Source organism: Panthera onca, chromosome B3, assembly GCF_046562875.1.
Source record: "Panthera onca isolate mPanOnc1 chromosome B3, mPanOnc1 haplotype 2, whole genome shotgun sequence".
In the NCBI taxonomy this organism is placed as follows: Eukaryota; Metazoa; Chordata; class Mammalia; order Carnivora; family Felidae; genus Panthera; species Panthera onca.
Genome location: NC_138344.1, coordinates 61238791 through 61258230, shown reverse-complemented (window position 1 = coordinate 61258230; position 19440 = coordinate 61238791). Strand labels below are relative to the sequence as shown.

Here is a 19440-nt window from a genome sequence, read left to right as displayed (position 1 = left end):
AGAATTCAAAAGTTGTTACACAAAAATACAAGACCAGTGAGTTTTTGACACAATTCCGAGTCCTTTTAATGAGGAAATAATGATCTTCCCAACAGGTGGATCTGGAGCAATTGGATAGCTAGAAACAGCCCTTCCCTGCCTCCAAAAATAAAAAGAGAACCTCAGTCATAACTTTACATTATAGATAAAAATTAGCTCAAGATCTAAAAGTTAATGTCTTAAATTAAATATAAGTGCTTTAAGCTATACAATGTCTAAAAGAAAATAAAGGAAAAAAATCCTTTGTGACCTGTGGCTCATAAAGATTTTTAGAATAGGACATCAAAACCACAATTGTAAATGTCAAAAAGTGTAATGAAATTGAAAAAACTTGCTCTTCAGAAGGTCTGTTCAATAAAAGAGAAGCCATAAACTAAGAGAAATACTATAAAAAACATGCAGCCAACATATGACGTGTATCTATAATAAATAATTCTTAAAACTCGTTCAGAATACTTAAAAAACTCAGTAAGAAGGCAGTCAGCAGAATTTAAAAAATAGAAAATTGAAACACTTAACAGATATACAGACACTAGATCAGGCACATGAAAAGATGGTTGTCATCAGTCATCATTAGGAAAATGCTTATTAAAACCATAAGGTAGCCCTCCTCCCTGATCAACAGATAGCTACATCTTCTGGTGTAGTGACAGCTGTGTCCCCAAGACAGGATGGTAAAAGTCAGTGTAAACAGGTATCAGAGGGCCTCCTTTCAAGGGCAACCTGGGCTATACTGAGGACCAGATTGTTTTCTGCAACTTTAACCCTCACAGCCACTCTTCCACCTTTGATGCTACGGGTAGCATTGCCATGATTGACCGCTTTGCCAGACTCATTTCCTGTTATGAGAATAAATTTGGCTACGGTAACTGAGTGGTAGACGTTATGGTCTGCATGGCTTCCAAGGAGTAAGAGCCTCCTGGACCAGTAGCTCCAGCAAGATCTAGAAAAGAGAGGTGGGGAATCCTTGCCCCAACTCATCCCCCAAGATGCTGAGAATCTCCCGATGTCTTTGCAATTTCCACCTCTGATCCCCCGAAGAAGAGGAGGGGCTTAGGGAATCCCTACCATGTTATATACTGTGTTATATATATTAAAGCCTATTGTACCCAGCCAGAAAAAAAACCTACAAGGAGATCCTACCATATACCACTAACTGGCTAATGTTACAAAGAGTGACCATCCCAAATGTTGATGAAAATATAAGCCTTTGGAACTCTTGTGCGTAACTGGTGGGAATGTAAAATGGTACAGTCAACTTTGGAAGACAGTTTGCTAGTTTCTTAGAATGTTAAAAATATGTCTGTCAAACAATGGAGTCATTTCATTTGTATGTATTTACTCAACAGAAGTGAAAGTGTATGTCACATAAAGTCTTTTACATGGGTATTCATAACTGCTTTATCTGTAATAGCAAGAACATTTGAAACAACCTAGGTGTTCATCAACAGGTTAATGGATAAAGACATTTGGTATAGATAGAAACAACGGAATCATACTCAGCAATAAGATGAAAAACTATTGATACACACTCAGGAACAAGATCAATCTTAGAATAATTACACTGAATGATAAGCACTTGGCTTCAATCTCACCCCCTAAAGTTAACATTTTTATTACATCTGTGTAAAAAAGAAATAGAAACTAATACATAGATTAGTGGTTGCCTGGACAATGGTTGGGATGGATGTTGGACTCAGAGGGAAAGATGGAGGGATTACAAAGAAGTTATCCAATTACAGTTACAAGGAATTCTTGGAGGTGTGATGGTTGCCTTCACTATCTTCATTGTAGTGATGGTTTCACAGGAGTATATGTATGTCAAAGTTCATCATGTTGTATATGGTACTAAATTTATCAATAAAACTGTAAAAAGAAATAGGTTTACTTATATAGGAGTATTGAAAGCTGTTGAATACTGAAAAATGGAATTTATTGTACAATCTATGTTAAAGTTTTATATACGTTTACAAAGGGGTACCGTGTTATTTAAAATGATATAGAATATTTCAAAACACATTAACAATATGAAAGAAATTTTATATCAGGAAATGCTGTAAAGCTGATGAAAATTCAACATCCATTTAAAAAAAATTTTTTTTAAAGTTTATTTATTTTGAGAGAGCGTGCACACATGCAAACAGGGGACAGGCAGATAGAGTGTGGGAGAGAGAGAGAATCCCAAGCAGGCTCCATACTGTCTGTGCAGAGTCTGTCATGGGGCTCCCATCTCACAAAGCGTGAGATCATGACTTGAGCCGAGATCAAGAGTTGGACACTCAACTGACTGAGCCACCCAGGCACACCTCTGTTTTTATTTATTTTTATGGTGACAGAATGCACTCAACATAAACTTTACCATCTTAACCAGTTTTAAATGCACAGTTCAGTGGTACTACATATGCTCACACTGTTGTGTAACAAGCATTATCACTGTAACTTTCCTTATGTTTTGAAGCTGAAACTGAACCCTTTAAAAGAATAATTCCCCATTTTCCTCTTCCCCAACCCCTGGCAAACACCATTTTACTTTTTGTCTTTATGATATTTGGCTACTTTTAGTACTTAATCTAAGTGTAATCATTCAATATTTGTCTTTTTGTGATTGGAACACTGGACATTTGAATCTAATAATGTGGTAACTCTGGAATCAGATTCTCCTCCTTTCCCAGGGTTTATTTATTTTGTTACTGCTTTTGTTTTGTTTTGATTGTTGTGGGTAGTCTGTGCTAATGATCATCTTGAAGTATATGTAAACTTGTGTTTTCAGATCTTCTCTGAGCCTTTTTCTTGGCATGCATAGTCACTATCTAATTTTTCTTGTATTTGCAGTTGATTTTGAATGTCCTTGTCTTTAATATCTGGCTCTTCAAAGGGGAAAAAGTGAAAATTGATGGGGGTGAAGGGTGCTGGTTCCTTGGAAGTCACTTAAGACAGAAGAGGAAGGGCTTGCAGTATTGCGGGGAGGTGCAACAATAGTGGCTGCCTACCTACCTCTTTGCACCTCTGATCAGAAGCAATCAGTGGTCAGAGCACAGACCCCTGATGGAGGATAGGACTCTCTTTGCCCACTCTGGCTCCCTCGAGCTTTGTGCAGGCTACTTCAGGAACACATGTGCCACTGCCTGCTAAGTGACTGGACATGAATGAAGAGATAATGAAGATGGGGAATGGGCAGTTGATACTGTGCTAAGAACTGAAATTGACCACAGTTAAGGACCATTTACTGTCCCAAGTCTTGCCTCGGAAGTTGCAAGCCTCCAATAGTCTCTAGGATTCCAGAATAGTTACATTAGGCAGATTTTGCCTGTGCAGTTGTTTATAAATGAGCAGATTTCCTGGTGCTACCTGTTCTTTCATCTTCCCAGAATCCTCTCAACATCCATTCTTTATTTTATTTTTTTTAATGTTTATTTTTGAGAGAGAGCGAGCAAGATTGTGAGTGGAGGAGGGGCAGAGAGAGAGAGAGAGACAGAGACAGAGACAGAGACAGAATCTGAAGCAGGCTTCAGGCTCTGAGGTGTTAGCACAGAGCCCGAAGCGGGTCTCGAACTCAGGAAACGTGAGATCATGACATGAGCCAAAGTTGGACGCTTAACCAACTGAGCCACCCAGGCACCCCTTAACATCCATTCTTGGTTTTCAGGGTGGGTAGCAAGTGAAACAATATTATAAAGATGTCACTTCTCATTTTTATTTGTAATTTCATTACAATCTAATCAAAATCTTGACAGAGTTTTTTATGTGAAACTTGAAAAGCCAGTTCTAAAATTTATATGGAAATGCAAAGGACCTAGAGATAGCCAGGTAAAGCCAGGGTAATCTTGAACATTGACAAGGTGGGAAAGTTTGCTGTATTGGATATCAAAACTAATAAAATGACCACATGTAGTACAGGGTGATGCTGGCTTGAGTATAAAGTAAATAGGTCAGTAGAACAGAATGGAGAGGATACCGTGGATTCAGATATATATATGGACACTTAATTTGGAGGAAATGGCAGAGGAATATGGAAAGGATGATCTTTTAAAACTGTAGTAGCCTCATTGAATATCCACATGGGAAAAAGCCAAAACTTCATTTATTTACTCATTATACATAGAAATAATGTCTGTGAGATTATAGACCTAATTGTGAAAAGCTAAATAATCCAACTCTTGTAATATACAAGAATATATGTATGATCTCACATTAGGAAAAGATTTCAGTATAATAGAAGAAAATAATCATTAAAGATTAATACACTTTATTAGTTAAAAATGAGAAATTCATGTCTTTAGGACGTTAAGCAAGTGAAAATGTATGGTACAGTGAGAGAACAGATATTTGCAATATCTGACTAAGGACCTATGTCCAGAAAATGTAGAGATGTCTGTATATTAATGAGAGTTAAACAGTCCCATAAAAAATAGTCAAGGGGTGCCTGGGTGGCTCAGTTGGTTGAGCGTCCAACTTCGGCTCAGGTCATGATCTCTCAGCTCGTGAGTTCGAGTCCTGCATTGGGCTCTGTGCTAACAGCTCAGAGCCTGGAGCCTGCTTTGGATTCTGTGTGTCGCTCTCTTTCTGCTCCTAACCCACTTGCGTTCTGTCTCTGTCTCTCTCAAAAATAGACATTAAAAAAAAAAGTTGTTTTTTTTTTTAAATAGTCAAGAGTTTTAGAGGTACTTCATAAAAAAGGATGTTGAACATCTCATTCTTGGTCAGAGAAATACAAAGCAAATCCACAGCAAGATTCCATGGCATGCCTGCCAGAATAGTTAAAATTAAAATTTTATGATGGAAATGTTAATTGGTATAACCATTTGGGAAAATAGTTTGGCAATATTTTCTAAAGTTGATGATTCACATGCCCTAGATTTAATTGTTTGCAATGTAATCAGCAGAAGTACTTTTTTTAGGATTGTTTGTGGTACCATGATTCGTAGAAGCTAAAACATGAAAGGTATTTTAATATCCCAGATATTTTACCCCAGATATTTTAATAACATTAGAATGGATAATAGTATGAATAATCAGAGTAGTACATGACAGTAAAAATAATTACATGGGTAGCTGGAACAGCATGGTTGCATTTTACAAATAATATGTTGGGCTAAGAAGAAGTGTAGGCAGAGTAATACATCTCTGTGGTTACATTTATATAACTTTCAAAATTGGGCAAAATTAAGCTGTGATATTTAGGGGTGTGTTACTCGGCTTGAAAAAGGAAAGTGGAGAGGAGGCTATCATGTAAGTGATTCTCTTATGGAAAGGAATTGTGACTGAGAAAGGTCATGCAAGAGGGGTTGTTGGCAGTATTTCATTTCTTGACCTGTATAGTGTTAATACAGGTATATATTTGTTAATATGTTTTAAGTTGTATATACCTTGTTTTTGCACTTAATTGGGTATTACATTTCACAATAAAAAGGTTTAAAACACATACAAAAATGGAGGGAGAGGAATATAGTATGCTGATTACTAGCATAGCAGTTTTCTAGGACTTAGCATAGCAGTTTTCTAGGACTTCTGTATCTAAAACTGTTCATTTATGGCGCAACTGCTATGGTCCCTGCTAAGAGTGACAAGAGGTAAGATACAATTAAAATGAAGTCCCATGTCTAAGAAGTTACTGTCAGTTTGACAAAACACGTATGTGGTAAATATATAGATATGTATTTACTGTAATTTTAAGTGCCACAGTAACAATTGTGCCATAATGTTTTAAGTGTCATGAAGAAAGGCTTATTGAGAACCTGGAAGACAGTGATAATGCTAGGAGACCTTGGTGAGGTAACATTAGGAGGTATTTGAATAGAAATTAGGGGATACGATACCACTTTTCTTGATAACAGGTTTCTGTTCGTGGCTCTGGATATATGCCATTCTGGTTCTCCCCTTAATTCTGCCTTTGGTAGCTCTTTTTCTCCTGAGTTTCAGGTGAAGGGTAGGAGGATCACTAGTATATTGTGAAGGGGAGCGGAGAAGTACTGTTATCTTGGATTCCAAGCTGTGTAAAGAAAGCAAGTGGACAGTGGGCTGATGAAGTATGAGGAATTGATTTGTTCTTTGTGGGGAGTCTGTCCATTTTCATGACTTCAGATGTAGTCTCTGCCATTGACAGTTCTGATTTTTTAAAGTTTTTATTTATTCTTGTAAGAAATCTCTACACCCAATGTGAGGCACAAACTCACTACCCAGAGATCAAACTCACATGCTCTTGGGACTGAGCCAACCAGGTACCCCAGCATTTCTGATTTTTATTGTGTGCCCTATTTGATGATGTTGCTCGCACTTCAGTCTTTCATGTCCTGAACAGAACTGAACTTTACCCTTCCCAATCAGCTCCTTTTATGAATTCTCTTGTTTACAATAAGCACACCATTTTCCCCTTTGTCTGCACTTCGAATTTTAGAGTTGTCTTTGATTTCTATGAGGAATTAAGATATCTTAAAATATTTTAAGAAGTTTCTTCTGAAATACTGTGCTATCTATTTTGTAGCCATTTTCAAAAGAAAAAGTTGAAATGGAACCTTTGCTTAGTGTAATCCTTACTTACAGAGGCTTAAAAAATCCTTAAAGAGCTTGAAAGCGGTCAAAGTCTATAGTGTTTGCCCTGAAGGCACTTTTATTTTTATAATAGAATTAATATGTGTATGAAATAATTAGCAACACTAAACAATAAAGTTGTTATCAAATTAGTGGTATAGCCTTTGTAAATACCCATTTCCATTGTGAAGGCATCCCTGGTTACCCTTTTGAAAAGTGGAACACTCCTCCCTCAAAATACATAGTCATACAATAATAATCACTATACATTACCACTTATTTCCTGTCTGCTTTTTTTTCCTCCCCTCATAAGCACTTACCACAACCCAGCATATTTTCCTTATTAATCTTGTTTATTGCCTGTCTCGCTCTCTTCCCCCAACTTAAATGTAAGCTACATGAAGCCCAAGATTTTTGTCATTGTTGTTCATTATCGTACCTGCAAAGTCTGATACATAGTAGACATTGAAATACATGAATACTTGGGTGTTAGAAGCCTTTGTGGATTATGTGATAAATGAATGAGGTTCTAATAGTTGGTTAATAGATGTTACCTGAAACTGGGTTTGCCTCTTGTTGGTTGTCCACCCAAAAGACACAACCAGGCCAAAGAACAGGGAAAGAAAAGGTTTTACTTGTAACAGGTAAGGAGAACAGCAAGAGTATGTTTCCTAAAGTAGTGTCCACTCAAACAACAAAATTGGGTAAGTTTTAAGCTAAGGACACATGCATATTTGTGAATGGGGCTTGACAAAGGAGAGTTCTGTATAGAATTGGGGTAAAAGTCATCCTTCATGGACAGAATCCAGGTCCTAGTTGATTGAAGCCATGAGGGTCAGCAAGGGTTGGCGTCATTAATTCTCTGCTCCAGTTAGTCCACTTTCAGAGTGCTCAAAGGGGTTTAAATCCTGCAAAAACAACTCAAGAATGTGCTATAGGTCAATGTTTACTTTTGAAACAGCACTGAGAATTTTACCATTGATACAGTTCAGCTGTTTCCTGGTCTGGTAGAGACCAGCTTTTGGATTCACTTTGTTACCTTAAAATCCTTAACTACGAGGTTTTTGCGTTTTTTTGTAATTCCAACCCCTAGGAAATTCTGCAAGAAGTGTGCATGGACAAGTAATGCTGATATGGCATAGATCACAAAAATGGGTGGGGCCCTAAAATGACTTATGTTAAGAAAGCCATGTCTGTTCTTTTTTCCTCCGGGATCCCTAACCTTATCTACCTACACAGAGACAGCTATAACTAGCTAAATAATTGGGTCAGTCACTTTCCAGCTCTGAAGATTTTACTCTGTTTTAATCTCTACATACTCAACATTTTGTGGTTATGCTCTGAATGATGTTAGCCTTAGGAACCCTTTAGATAGTTGTTTTTTAGGGGAGTCTTAATATTCACAACAAATATACTTTATGAAATCAGGTTGCAATTTTGATTTCTGCTTTATTATGAAAGATAAATTGAGCTAAATACTTAATTAAAAAAATTTTTTTAATGTTTGTTTATTTTTGAGGGGGAGAGGGGCAGAGAGAGAGGAAGACAAAATCTGAAGCATGCTCCAGGCTCTGAGCTGTCAGCACTCAGCCTGATATGGGGCTTGAACTCATAAAACATGAGATCATAACCTGAGCCAAAGTTGGACATTTAACTGTTGAACCGACTAAGGCACCCAACCGCCCTGAGCTAAGTATTTGAATTAAATGTGAATGCTACTCAGTCACGTTTTATGTTACTGCAGGCAAAGATTTTGGATTTTAGATTTGGAACCAGCTATGTTCTCTCTGAGGACCGACCATTAAAATGCAAAATACAATTTTGGTTTCTCTACTGCTATCTTTGGGAATGGGAAGTTTGCTTAGAGAATAAAAGCTGGTTGCCTCTTAACCTAGATCCTCCATTTAATTTGATTAAGTAATGATACCTGTTTTACTTTGTGTAGACCTTCTTGACAGTATGATTTCATCTCTGGTTCCATTGCTTTTCCATTGATCTATTTTTGCTTCTTTGCTGAGATCAGGCTGTCTTTTGAATACATGTTGTTACCAGAGGGCACAGTAACAAGCTGTGTCTCTGGAGCCAGATTGACTGGGTTTGATCCTGGTTCTGCCTCTTGTTGGACTCCTGAATCTCAGCTTTGGCAAAATGGGAATAATAATGTCTCTAGGGCTATTGTGACAATTAAATGAGCTAAAACATAATTAAGTGTTTAGAATAGGTGTGGAGTAAGGTTCAATAAGTATTTGTTTTATTTATAAAATTAAAGAGTGTAGTATAGAATGATTTTTCCAGGATAACAGAAGGCCTTTTCTGATCATGCTAAATCTAATAGCATCTGTTAACTCTTCATTCCTTACCCTGCTATATTTTTTGGTGTGGTGCTTACCATTACTTGATATTAAATGTTAAATTTGTTTTCTACTACTGGATTGCACACTCTGTGAGGGCAAGAACTTTGTTTTCCTCATAGCTACCTATGTTCGCTCTAGTGCCTAAAACAGTTATCTGACTTAAAATAGGTATTCAACAAATATTTGGTTAATAGATGAATAAATTAAGGTGTATGATGGCAACTAAAGATTTTTTTAGGGGGCATCTGTTAGGTTGTTTTCATGAGTTACTGCTTTCTGTGAGGTAGCACATTTTGTTTTGGCGGTGCCTGTGAGCTTCTGTTGCCAAAGGCACCTGAAATCTTATTCTTCTTTTTGTTAAGCTATATGTGAAACAGAGCCTGAACAGCCTGTTCGACATTACCCATTATGGGTGAAAGTAGAAGGTGAAGTAGATCCAGAGCCAGTTTATATCCCAACGCCTTCTGTCATTGAGCCGATGAAGCCGTTGTTGTTGCCTCAGCCAGAAGTTTTACCTACTACTGTGAAGGGCAAACTGCTCACTGGAATTAAACCTGCACGGGCATATACTCCCAAACCCAATCCTGTGGTAAGCCCAGAGTTTCATCTTTTATTGCAAGCTACAAAAATTGTTTGTAAAGATAATGGATTTCAACCATATTTTTGGTTTATATTCTGTGAATCATTTTGCTTTCAAGTAAAATGTCTGTAAGCCATTGGTCTTTCTGATTTAATCAGCCTAGTTGCTGGCATAGAGATGTCATAAAAGTAGAGTGAATGGTAGTAATTCTTAAGGATAGCCAAATCTCTCTTCAAGAAGATCATAAAAAGTTGTGGGGTTTTTGTTTATTTTGTTTTGTTTTTAAACATGACAAGCAAATTTTTAAGGGAGAGGGAGAAAAAAAGCCTTCTGAAGAAGCTTCTTATTCCAATAGTGTAGAATAATTAATTCAGATATACTACATATTGTTAGTGGGAAAGCATTAAGAAAAGTTTTAAGAAATAACTCATCTTTTTAAGGCTATTTTTTTAATATTCAGGTAACAGTAAAGTTCAAGATATAAAATAATTGTTGGCATATGACTATGAAGATTGATAGGTCAAAGAGCTGATGGTTCTGTTAAGAGCTTAAGCATTTGTGATTATTAAATCCATTTCAGTCTTCCCAGTCCATTAAATTGACGAAAGATGCTTTAGTACAATGCTATTCAGTGTGGTCTCTGTGCTGGTCTTAGTGCTGATCCACAACTATTTGTTATGAGTCTGATGAAATAAGTCTAGAAAATGAGAGTAAATATTTAGAAACTTAACAGCAACTTGATAGAGTAATTTTATGTGTATTAAATCTAATACTAAACAACTTGGGTTTGTATTTTGCGTATCTTTTGTTTTTCTAGAAACATTTTACAAAAGGATCAGTCTGTGTTGGACTGGTAATTAAGAAATATCCTTCATTGCAGATAATTGGAGAAGTGCTACTCTAATGGAATGTCACATTTCTTGATAAAGAATCAAATCCTTTCTGACTTTCCAAGATACAGCCCATAATAACTGTACTTCTTAAAATTTGCATTTAAAAATTTCAAATGTTGTAACAGAAAGTTTAAACATCCTTTTCCTTTTGGAGTCTAGCATATTTTTTTCCTCCAACATATGGAATGTTTTGTTGTATGGAATTTACAGATTCGGGAAGAGGACAAGGATCCAGTCTACTTGTACTTTGAAAGTATGATGACTTGTGCTCGTGTTCGAGTATACGAACGGAAAAAAGAGGAACAGAGACAACCGTCACCATCACCATCCCCATCATTGCAGCAACAGGGCTCATGTCAGTCTAGTCCCGAGAACTGTAGTGTAAAGGTGAATTACTTACTGCATAATTTGTCTTTTTAAGTTCCGTTACCCTGTTACTGGTATTAGAATTTACCTTGCTATCAGAATAATTTAGAGTAATTCTTGGAGGGCAGAGAAGTCTTACATGATGTGCTTATCAATTTGTTTCTCTGTGTATCTGTTCTAGAGAATAGTCCCTTAAAGTTATTTAAAGTATTAGTCTTTCTGATGCTGAAGTAATTTTTAAAAGTTCAAACATTTGTTTTTTATTAAATTATTTATCTGTAATTACCTGGATTTGTATCTTTCTGCATTAGTGAATTTTCTAAATAACTGAAACTTGTTCCATTAAACATTAAATATTTTTCCTTCTTTACTACAATACACTATAAAGTGTGGTGTAAATTTGATGACTCAGTCACTGTCACAGGACGTTAGAGAGCAATACTTGTTTTTGCTGAGGGTTGTATAATATTGATAGTAATGCAGCTGTACATATAGATGTGAAGCTGTTGCCACTTAAAATCTTTTGCTGTTTCAGGCTTCTTTGAGAGATTTAATGTTTATGTTCTTGTCTCTATTGATAATAATTATGTGTTGAAGTATTTGTGTTATTCCTTTCTTTAGGAGCCTGATTCTGAACAACAGCCCTTGAAACCAATCACCTGTGACCTAGAGGATGATTCTGATAAATCGCAAGGTCTGTATGAAAATTAAGTCTCATTTTAGAGTAATTGTGGGTGGGGGGGGTAGGGGGGGACATATACCAGAAGTACCAATCCAGAATATTTTTACCTACCCCTTTTTTTCTATTAAAAATAGATAGATAAGTGTTTTCCTATTGTTTGGTCTGTTTATCACTCCTAAGAAAATTCATTCATGTTGTTATGGTGGGTTGTTGCAAGAGACATTTAAGATGAGGTTTTTTAAACCTCTTTCCAAGCCTCAGCAACCTTGGCATCATTATTGAAAATTTCCCTCAGGCTCTCAGTAGCTGCTACAGTGGGAGAAAGGAGGGAATAGTACTGATTTATCTACCAAAGGCTAGAATTACTGTAATGGGAGGTAGTGGCTATGGCATTACCTACTTGTTTTTAGTTTTGCTTCTTAACACTTCAGACACTAGCAGCAGTACTTCCCAACGATTTTTTTTTTTTAAATGGCTTGATATACAAAATGATAATGTTTTTATACCACATTGAGATATGTGGAAAAGACTGCTGGGGTGGAGAGAACCTGCTTGAGAACACAACCACCTTGAAGTCTGAGGGGATCTATATCCTGACATACTTGTAATGAGCACATTGGTTGGGAGGCTCTGCTGTAGAAATCTAGATGTCTAGTAAAACAGACATCCAGTTAACATGTTGGTTAGAATAGAAGTACCTGAATGATCTGCATACAATGTAGAAATGATGCAATCATATCTAAGAGGCACAGAAGTAATTCAGAAGTATTTGCAGTAGAAACTATAGGTAGACCACACTTTTTTTTTTTAAACCACAGTATTCTCTCTTTTGCTGTTCTTTAGGGTTGACTCTACCCATCACATGTTAAGAAAACATCTTGCAAGTATCTTTGCTTTGCTATATGGATAGCAGAACAGTAAACTATAAATATTCTTAATCTTGGTTATGGGTCATGCTTTGTTTGCAAGATAACACTTTCTTACATAATAGTCATGGCATTTTGAGCACCTGGGAGGCTCAATTGGTTAAGCTTCTGACTCTTGGTTTTGTCTCAGGTCATGATCTCACAGTTTTAGGAGTTGAACCCTGTGTCAGGCTCTGCGCAGTGAGTTTGAACTCTGTGTTTGTCAGTGCAGAGCCTGCTTGGGATTCTCCCTCTCTCTCTCTCTGTCCCTTTCCTTGCTTATGCTCCGTTTCTCTCAAAATAAAGACATAAACTTAAAAAAAAAAAGTCACAGCTTTCAGAACAGTCTCAAGGTGGGACTCCCTTTTTTTTTTGGAGACTGCAGGGGTCCCTGGGTGGCTCACTTGGTTAAGTGTCTGACTTCAGCTCAGGTCATGGTCTCACGGTTTGTGGGTTCAAGCCCTGCATAGGGATCTGCACTGGTGGTGCGGAACCTGCTTGGGATTCTCTCTCCCTCTCTCTGTCTGCCCCTTGCCCACTTGGGCATGCGTGCACTCACTCTTTCTCGCTCGCTCTCTCTCTCAAAGTAAACTTAAAAAAAAATTGTTGGAGACCCCAGACAGCAGAGTATCTTATCATAGTCTGATTCTCTAAAATATTTCTTTTTCTTGGAAAAGTCCCAAATTTGTGAGTGTTAAATTACCACTGAAAGTACGTGGGATTCAGACACTGGGCAGCTTGTTCAATTTCTATGCCCTTGGCACTTTTCTGAGAACTCAGGGAAAATAAGAATTTTTCGAAGTTCAGTACAAAATTGTGTGATGCAGAAGTATGTTTCAATTCTTTATCAGAAAGAAGCTGGAAGTCTTCCTGCAATGAAGGAGAGTCCTCTACCTCCTATGTGCATCAGAGGTCACCAGGTGGTCCCACTAAACTGATAGAAATCATCTCAGACTGCAACTGGGAGGAGGATCGGAACAAGATTTTGAGCATCTTATCCCAGCACATCAATAGCAACATGCCACAATCACTTAAGGTGGGCAGCTTCATCATTGAGTTGGCTTCTCAGCGAAAGAGCCGGGGTGAGAAGAACCCTCCTGTTTATTCTTCTCGTGTGAAAATCTCTATGCCATCATGTCAAGACCAAGATGATGTGGCTGAGAAATCTGGATCAGAGACTCCTGATGGTCCATTATCCCCTGGGAAAATGGATGATATCTCTCCTGTGCAGACAGATGCCCTGGATTCAGTAAGGGAGAGATTACATGGAGGCAAAGGTCTGCCTTTTTATGCAGGGCTCTCTCCTGCAGGGAAGCTTGTGGCCTATAAGCGTAAACCCAGTTCAAGCACATCTGGGCTTATCCAGGTGAGAATTATCTTTAATCTGGATGTAGCACATTTTTTTACTTAGGTAACATCTTGATTTTTCAGAGCCCTTAGTGGGCTTTATATCATTTATCTTTACCTTTCCTGGGAACTGGGTGACAAAATCTTCTCTTTTTGTAATAGGCCTAGTACCTAGAGTGAATTTTTGGCACATTTACAAATAGAAATGTAGAGCCCTGTTTTAGCTTGTGATTTTAGGTCTAGTCTTAGAAAGTTCCTACTCTTACAACTTTATTGCTTGGGATCTAGTGATACTTTGACAACTAAGCAAGGATAGTAAGGGATTCAGTCTAGTTTTTTGTTATTGTTAGCACATAGCTTTCAAAACAAAACAAGGTAAAATTGGTATTTAGTAGCAGTATATGTTCAGAAACTTGGAGAAGATTTTAATTTTGTAGAGTGTCACTCAAATGTATAAAATTAAAAAAAGAATTGAGCCACAGTTTACTTTTTTTCCCTTTATTTGGTCCATAGGATTTTTGCTAATCACTGTGTAGTATAAATAGGTCCTTGCTGTTTAGTAATTCAGGCAGATTATGTTAGTAAAAGTACACTGGCATCTAGAAAATCTTTGCAAAGAGAGGTTTTGAATTAAAATGTAATTATAGTAAAAAGGTTTTCTTCTTGCTCAGTAACATTAAATGCACTTTTATATCAGAGTAGCAAATGTATATGACATTCTTGCTAAGGTTACTTGACTTTACTAGCTTGACCACTTCCCTGGGCTAAGGACTATTTCGTTAATAATATGACTGATAGACTTAATTAAAAACCTTTTATTGCAGTTTATTCTTGATGGTGCTATATAACTGCTTCTGTTGGTATTTCTTAAACTCCTAATAATAAGAACAGTGTTTTCTTCTTCATTTATTTATTCATTGATAATTTTGAGAGCAGAGACTTACCTGAGCTCATTTCTAGTGAGACTTGACCCACTGAAATAAAGGTATAGAAATTTGTGTTCTCCTCTCCTGTCTAGGACTCAGAAAGCCATCATAAAATGTGAACTTGCATAAGCAGTCAGGTCACTGTAATGGAGACTTTGGGAAAGCTATTGAATAGTCTTCAGAGCAAGTCCCAAAGGAGCAAATAGGGGTATCTGGCCTAGACCTCTAGAAACCCTGAAAAATGATAGTAAAGTTTCCTTTAGTCTGGAAAGATCACCTTCTTTCTGTCAGACTCAAGGCAGAGGTGTTCCTGATCTGTATGGGAATAATCAACAGTTTCATGTACATAGTGAAGAAACTATTTTGTGTCTTTGAGGAGAGAGTGGCTTGTTTTAGCTATTCGCTGTGCTGATTTCCTATTAATTTAGAGACTAGGAGTTTCTCCACCACATTTCACCCTCTCTCCTTTTTAAATGATGGGAAGGAAGGACAGAAGAGGATGTCTTCTCTAGTCTAGGACTTTGAGAACATGGGTAAGAAACTTGGGAAGTTTTTGTTCTTTATTTTTTAAAACAATCTTGCTGCCCCAGATGGGCAGTATCAACTCAGGCAGTAGAAAAAAATCTTTTTTTCTTTTAATTTTTTAAATGTTTGTTTATATTTTGAAGAGTGAAAAAGACAGAGAGAGAGCGAGCGAGACACAGAATCCAAAGCAGGCTCCAGGCTCTGAGCTGTCAGCACAGAGCCCGACATAGGGCTCGAACTCAGGAACTGTGAGATCATGACCTGAGCTGAAGTCAGATGCTTAACTGACTGAGCCACCCAGTCGCTCCATGGAAATGAAAAATCTTTGTTTCAGTTATTGATAACTTTCTTCTGATGGTTCAGTGATTGTTTTTAAAGTTATAAGTGAGTTTCTCCTAGCATGTATCTTGAGCTCAAGTTTTGTTCAAGAGATGACAATATCTTCAAAGTTGAGTTTTTTGAAAACTGAGGGGACCTTGTGGCTTAGGTATTATAACGATGGTTTTCTTATAACTTAAAAGTAGACTGTTTATTTTGCAAATATGAAGGATGCTTGAAAGGACCCTTGTGAGAGGGCTTCATTATGCCTCCCTGGTTTTTTCAGAGAGATTCTGTGAAACACAGTTACTTAATTTTTGCTGATTGTTAATAGTTTAGCCAGAATTGCTTATTAAGTAAAACAGTTGGATGATTCATTAGATTTAATTGTATCTCTCGCATATGTAAGAGCAGATATAATGAGTTTTTAAGATTGTTTCCAAACTACCCAAAATAAAGATGAGATTAGTTCAGAATATCAGATGGCAGCTTTTTTTTTCACCTTCTAATAACTCAGATTATATGACAAATGGAAAAAGTCCATTTCTTTTTCCTTTTACATCTGAATAATAGACTTTTAAAACCTTGTAAAAATGAAACCCCTGTCAAGGGAGATAAGTTAGCAAGAGAATTTTATCTTTACAGAATTTCTCTTTGCCACTTGTTTCAGGTTAATGGTAAGAGTTACCCGCAGGCTAAGTTGCTATTGGGACAGATGGGGGCATTGCATCCAGCCAATAGGCTAGCTGCTTATATCACAGGCAGGTTGCGACCCTCAGTCCTGGACCTCTCAACCCTCAGTACTGTCATCTCCAAGGTAGCATCCAATGCCAAGGTGGCTGCATCCAGGAAACCACGTACCCTGTTGCCTTCAACATCCAATTGCAAAACGGCATCCTCCTCTGGCGCTACAACAAATCGCCCTGGGAAGAATCTGAAGGCATTTGTCCCGGCAAAAAGACCAATTGGTAAGTTGGACTGTATGTATGTTTTAGAAAGGCTTGTGACTTGGTGCTTGACCAGTGGATACAGGTATGGAGTTTGTGAAAATGAGAGAAATGTAGAATTTGGCATTATTCTTATTCTTGATGTCTGTCTTGCCTGAATTTTTTTTCTTTTTTGGTAACTTCCCTGATGACCTATGATACTAGATAAATTGAATTGTAGTTAAAATTATTTCCCAAGTTTTAGACTGGTTGTATAAATATAGAAAAGGCTTAGATTTTTAATTTTGTTTTTACAAAAGCAAAACATATTCTTAAGTACTTAACTCAGTGTTTCTTTTATGGGCACTGGTACTTTTGTAACCAATCATATGTATGTTCCTTGAACTTACGAAACCAGGGGGCTAGCAAATCAAAGTGGGTTGAGTTAGTGGTATAGACTTAGAATAAAAGGTTCTTGTAAAACAGAAGCTTGGAAGTGTTGCTTTAATGTATTCATCCCTGTTCAATGAATGAAAACCTTTTTTGTTTAACATTTCAGTGCTAGAATCTTTTAATAAATTACCTTCTTGAAAGCGTTTGTGTTTTCAGTATTTAGAGTATATATAGTCGGTTTATTGAATTCTTCTTTTTGTTGTTTCAATTCTATTTAGGATTATTAAGTAAAAGCTTCTGTTCTGTATTCTTATTCCTCTGACGGGAATTTGGAATCTCTGGCTGAATGCTGGAGTTGTGTGAAGATGGAGGACAAGCATTGTATGCCTTAAAAAGAACCCATTTTACCTTTTAAAAAAAAATAGCTTTTACTGGTGATTTTCAGTCCTATCTTGCCCTCTTTTGAAACTGTCTTTATACATTTTAGAAATGTGTAAACTGTAACTGTCTAATAAGAGGTAGCAATAATAAAGAGGTGGAGGTGCTAGGACAGGAGGAAGTGGTGGAAACCTGTTTTAAAATTAGAGTTAGGGCAAAAAATCTTAACTTCCTTCACTGTTTTAGATGGTGAAGTTGTGAGCTGTACATTATCTTTTTAGTGTCCTGGCAGTTCGGCTTTATTGCATAGCCAAAAGAATTTTAGCAGGAACACACAATTTTAATCCCTTTCTTAGTATTTTAAAGATTTGGTTTGGGTTGAGGGAAGTGTTTGATTTTTGTGGGTGGAAATTGGCAGGTATATTGCAGATAGGTAGTACCTGTAAGAAATTGACCCAGTGGTGCACAATAAATGTTGATAAACACAATCACTAAGAGGATAAAGTATGAGAACTGAAGATTTTTGACCTGCAAATTTTTATTTGCAGCGGCTCGACCCTCTCCTGGTGGTGTGTTCACACAGTTTGTGATGAGTAAAGTTGGAGCCCTGCAGCAGAAGATACCTGGAGTTAGCACACCCCAACCCCTAACAGGGCCACAGAAGTTCAGTATCAGACCTTCTCCAGTAATGGTCGTCACACCTGTGGTTTCTTCTGAGCCAGTTCAGGTGTGCAGCCCTGTGACTGCTGCTGTCACTACTACCACCCCTCAAGTATTTTTAGAGAATGTTACTGCTGTGACATCTATGACTGCTATTTCTGACGTGGGAACTAAAGAAACTACTTATTCTTCTGGTGCCACCACTGCAGGGGTTGTTGAGGTTTCTGAAACTAATGCCAGCACCCCTGTAACACCTACCCAGTCTACAGCCACTGTGAACCTTATCAAAACGACTGGGATAACTACCCCTGTGGCTTCAGTTGCTTTTCCTAAGTCTTTGGTAGCATCTCCTCCAACTATAACTCTTCCTGTTGCTTCCACTGCCTCCACCTCCATAGTCGTGGTGACCACAGCTGCATCTTCCTCCATGGTGACCACACCAACTTCATCTCTGGGCTCTGTTCCCATTATACTCTCGGGAATTGATGGGAGTCCACCAGTGAGCCAGAGACCAGGTAAGGCCTAGATGTTACTAGCTGGTTTTACCATACAGCTGTGTATTTAACTTTATGGTTTTTTTTTTTTTTTTTTTAATGTTTGTTTGTTTGTTTGTTTATTTTGAGGTGGGGGAGATAAGAGCTGGGGAGGGGCAGGGAGAGAGAATCCCAAGCATCCTCCATGCTGTCTACACAGAGCCTGACATGGGACTCCATGTCACAAACAGTGAGGTCATGACCTGAGCTGAAATCCAGAGTCTGACTCTTAACTGACTGAGCCACCCAGGCACCCCAACTTTATTTTGGAGATAAGTTGAACAGCCTTGACATGTGGTTTACTGGGGTTGGAGATTTTCCCAGGAGAATAAAAATACTCAAAAATATTGTAATGGAAATGTTGGCTGAAGGATACTGAAATAATGTATGTGGAAGTTGAGCTCTGAGCCAGTAGAGCAGCCATCAGGTTGGGCACAGGAGGAGGTGCACTGCTGTGTGTTGAGAGCTAGGAGTGCACATCTTTTGAGTAACCCTAATGTAGGTGTTCCTTTTTCGGGGCGTGGTGCTTCTTTGTAATTAAAAAAGTGAGATCAGAGAGCTTCTCCCATGCTTCAGCCAAGCTAAGGGCTTTTTCTCCTTGATTAAGATTAAAATTCTAGGTCCTTTTGCTTAGTAAAAGTCATTTGTGAATCATCCCAACTCTCATATACTACTGATATTATTCTACTACTTATTATTATATGTGAACTGATTGAGATTGAAATAAGGCATATTTATTTGTTTAGGAATCTATATGTTTATCAACTTTTCAGTTAAAATTTTTCTTACATTGGCTTAGGTTAAGTGAATTTGAAATAGGACTGTCCTACACTTTTGTAATTATTATTTCCTAATTGAATCCTAATTCAACCAGCTAAAATAAATGATTCTCTTAGTGTACTCAAAGAGAATTACTATGTAAAAGAGTGAGAGACTTTATAAGATTTAAGGGGAAATAAATAGCCAGCAGTAAATCTGTCTTGGTTATTGATATTTTTCTTATTAAATACTGCCTTTATTGACATGGTTCAAATTTCTGTTGATAGTTCAGAAATGAAGTGACTTTGGAATTAGTTTATAGAAAGGA

The 19440-nt window shown here is 37.4% G+C and overlaps 1 protein-coding gene across 19 annotated transcripts in view; it reads left to right on the top strand.

Moving 5' to 3' along the window:
• MGA (MAX dimerization protein MGA) overlaps nt 1-19440 on the top strand; it is a 167294-nt gene that overhangs the window by 126449 nt on the left and 21405 nt on the right. For 7 of the 19 annotated variants that reach the window (XM_078448509.1, XM_078448508.1, XM_078448510.1 and 4 more), the window contains exons 10-15: nt 9284-9510; nt 10605-10781; nt 11382-11454; nt 13199-13713; nt 16134-16431; nt 17709-18335. In XM_078448509.1, the coding sequence (XP_078304635.1) occupies nt 9284-9510; nt 10605-10781; nt 11382-11454; nt 13199-13713; nt 16134-16431; nt 17709-18335 (1917 nt within the window). Of the gene's footprint in view, nt 1-9283; nt 9511-10604; nt 10782-11381; nt 11455-13198; nt 13714-16133; nt 16432-17708; nt 18336-19440 lie in introns of those variants that run through there. The other 12 variants (XM_060618861.2, XM_078448511.1, XM_078448513.1 and 9 more) reach the window with 11 other exon arrangements.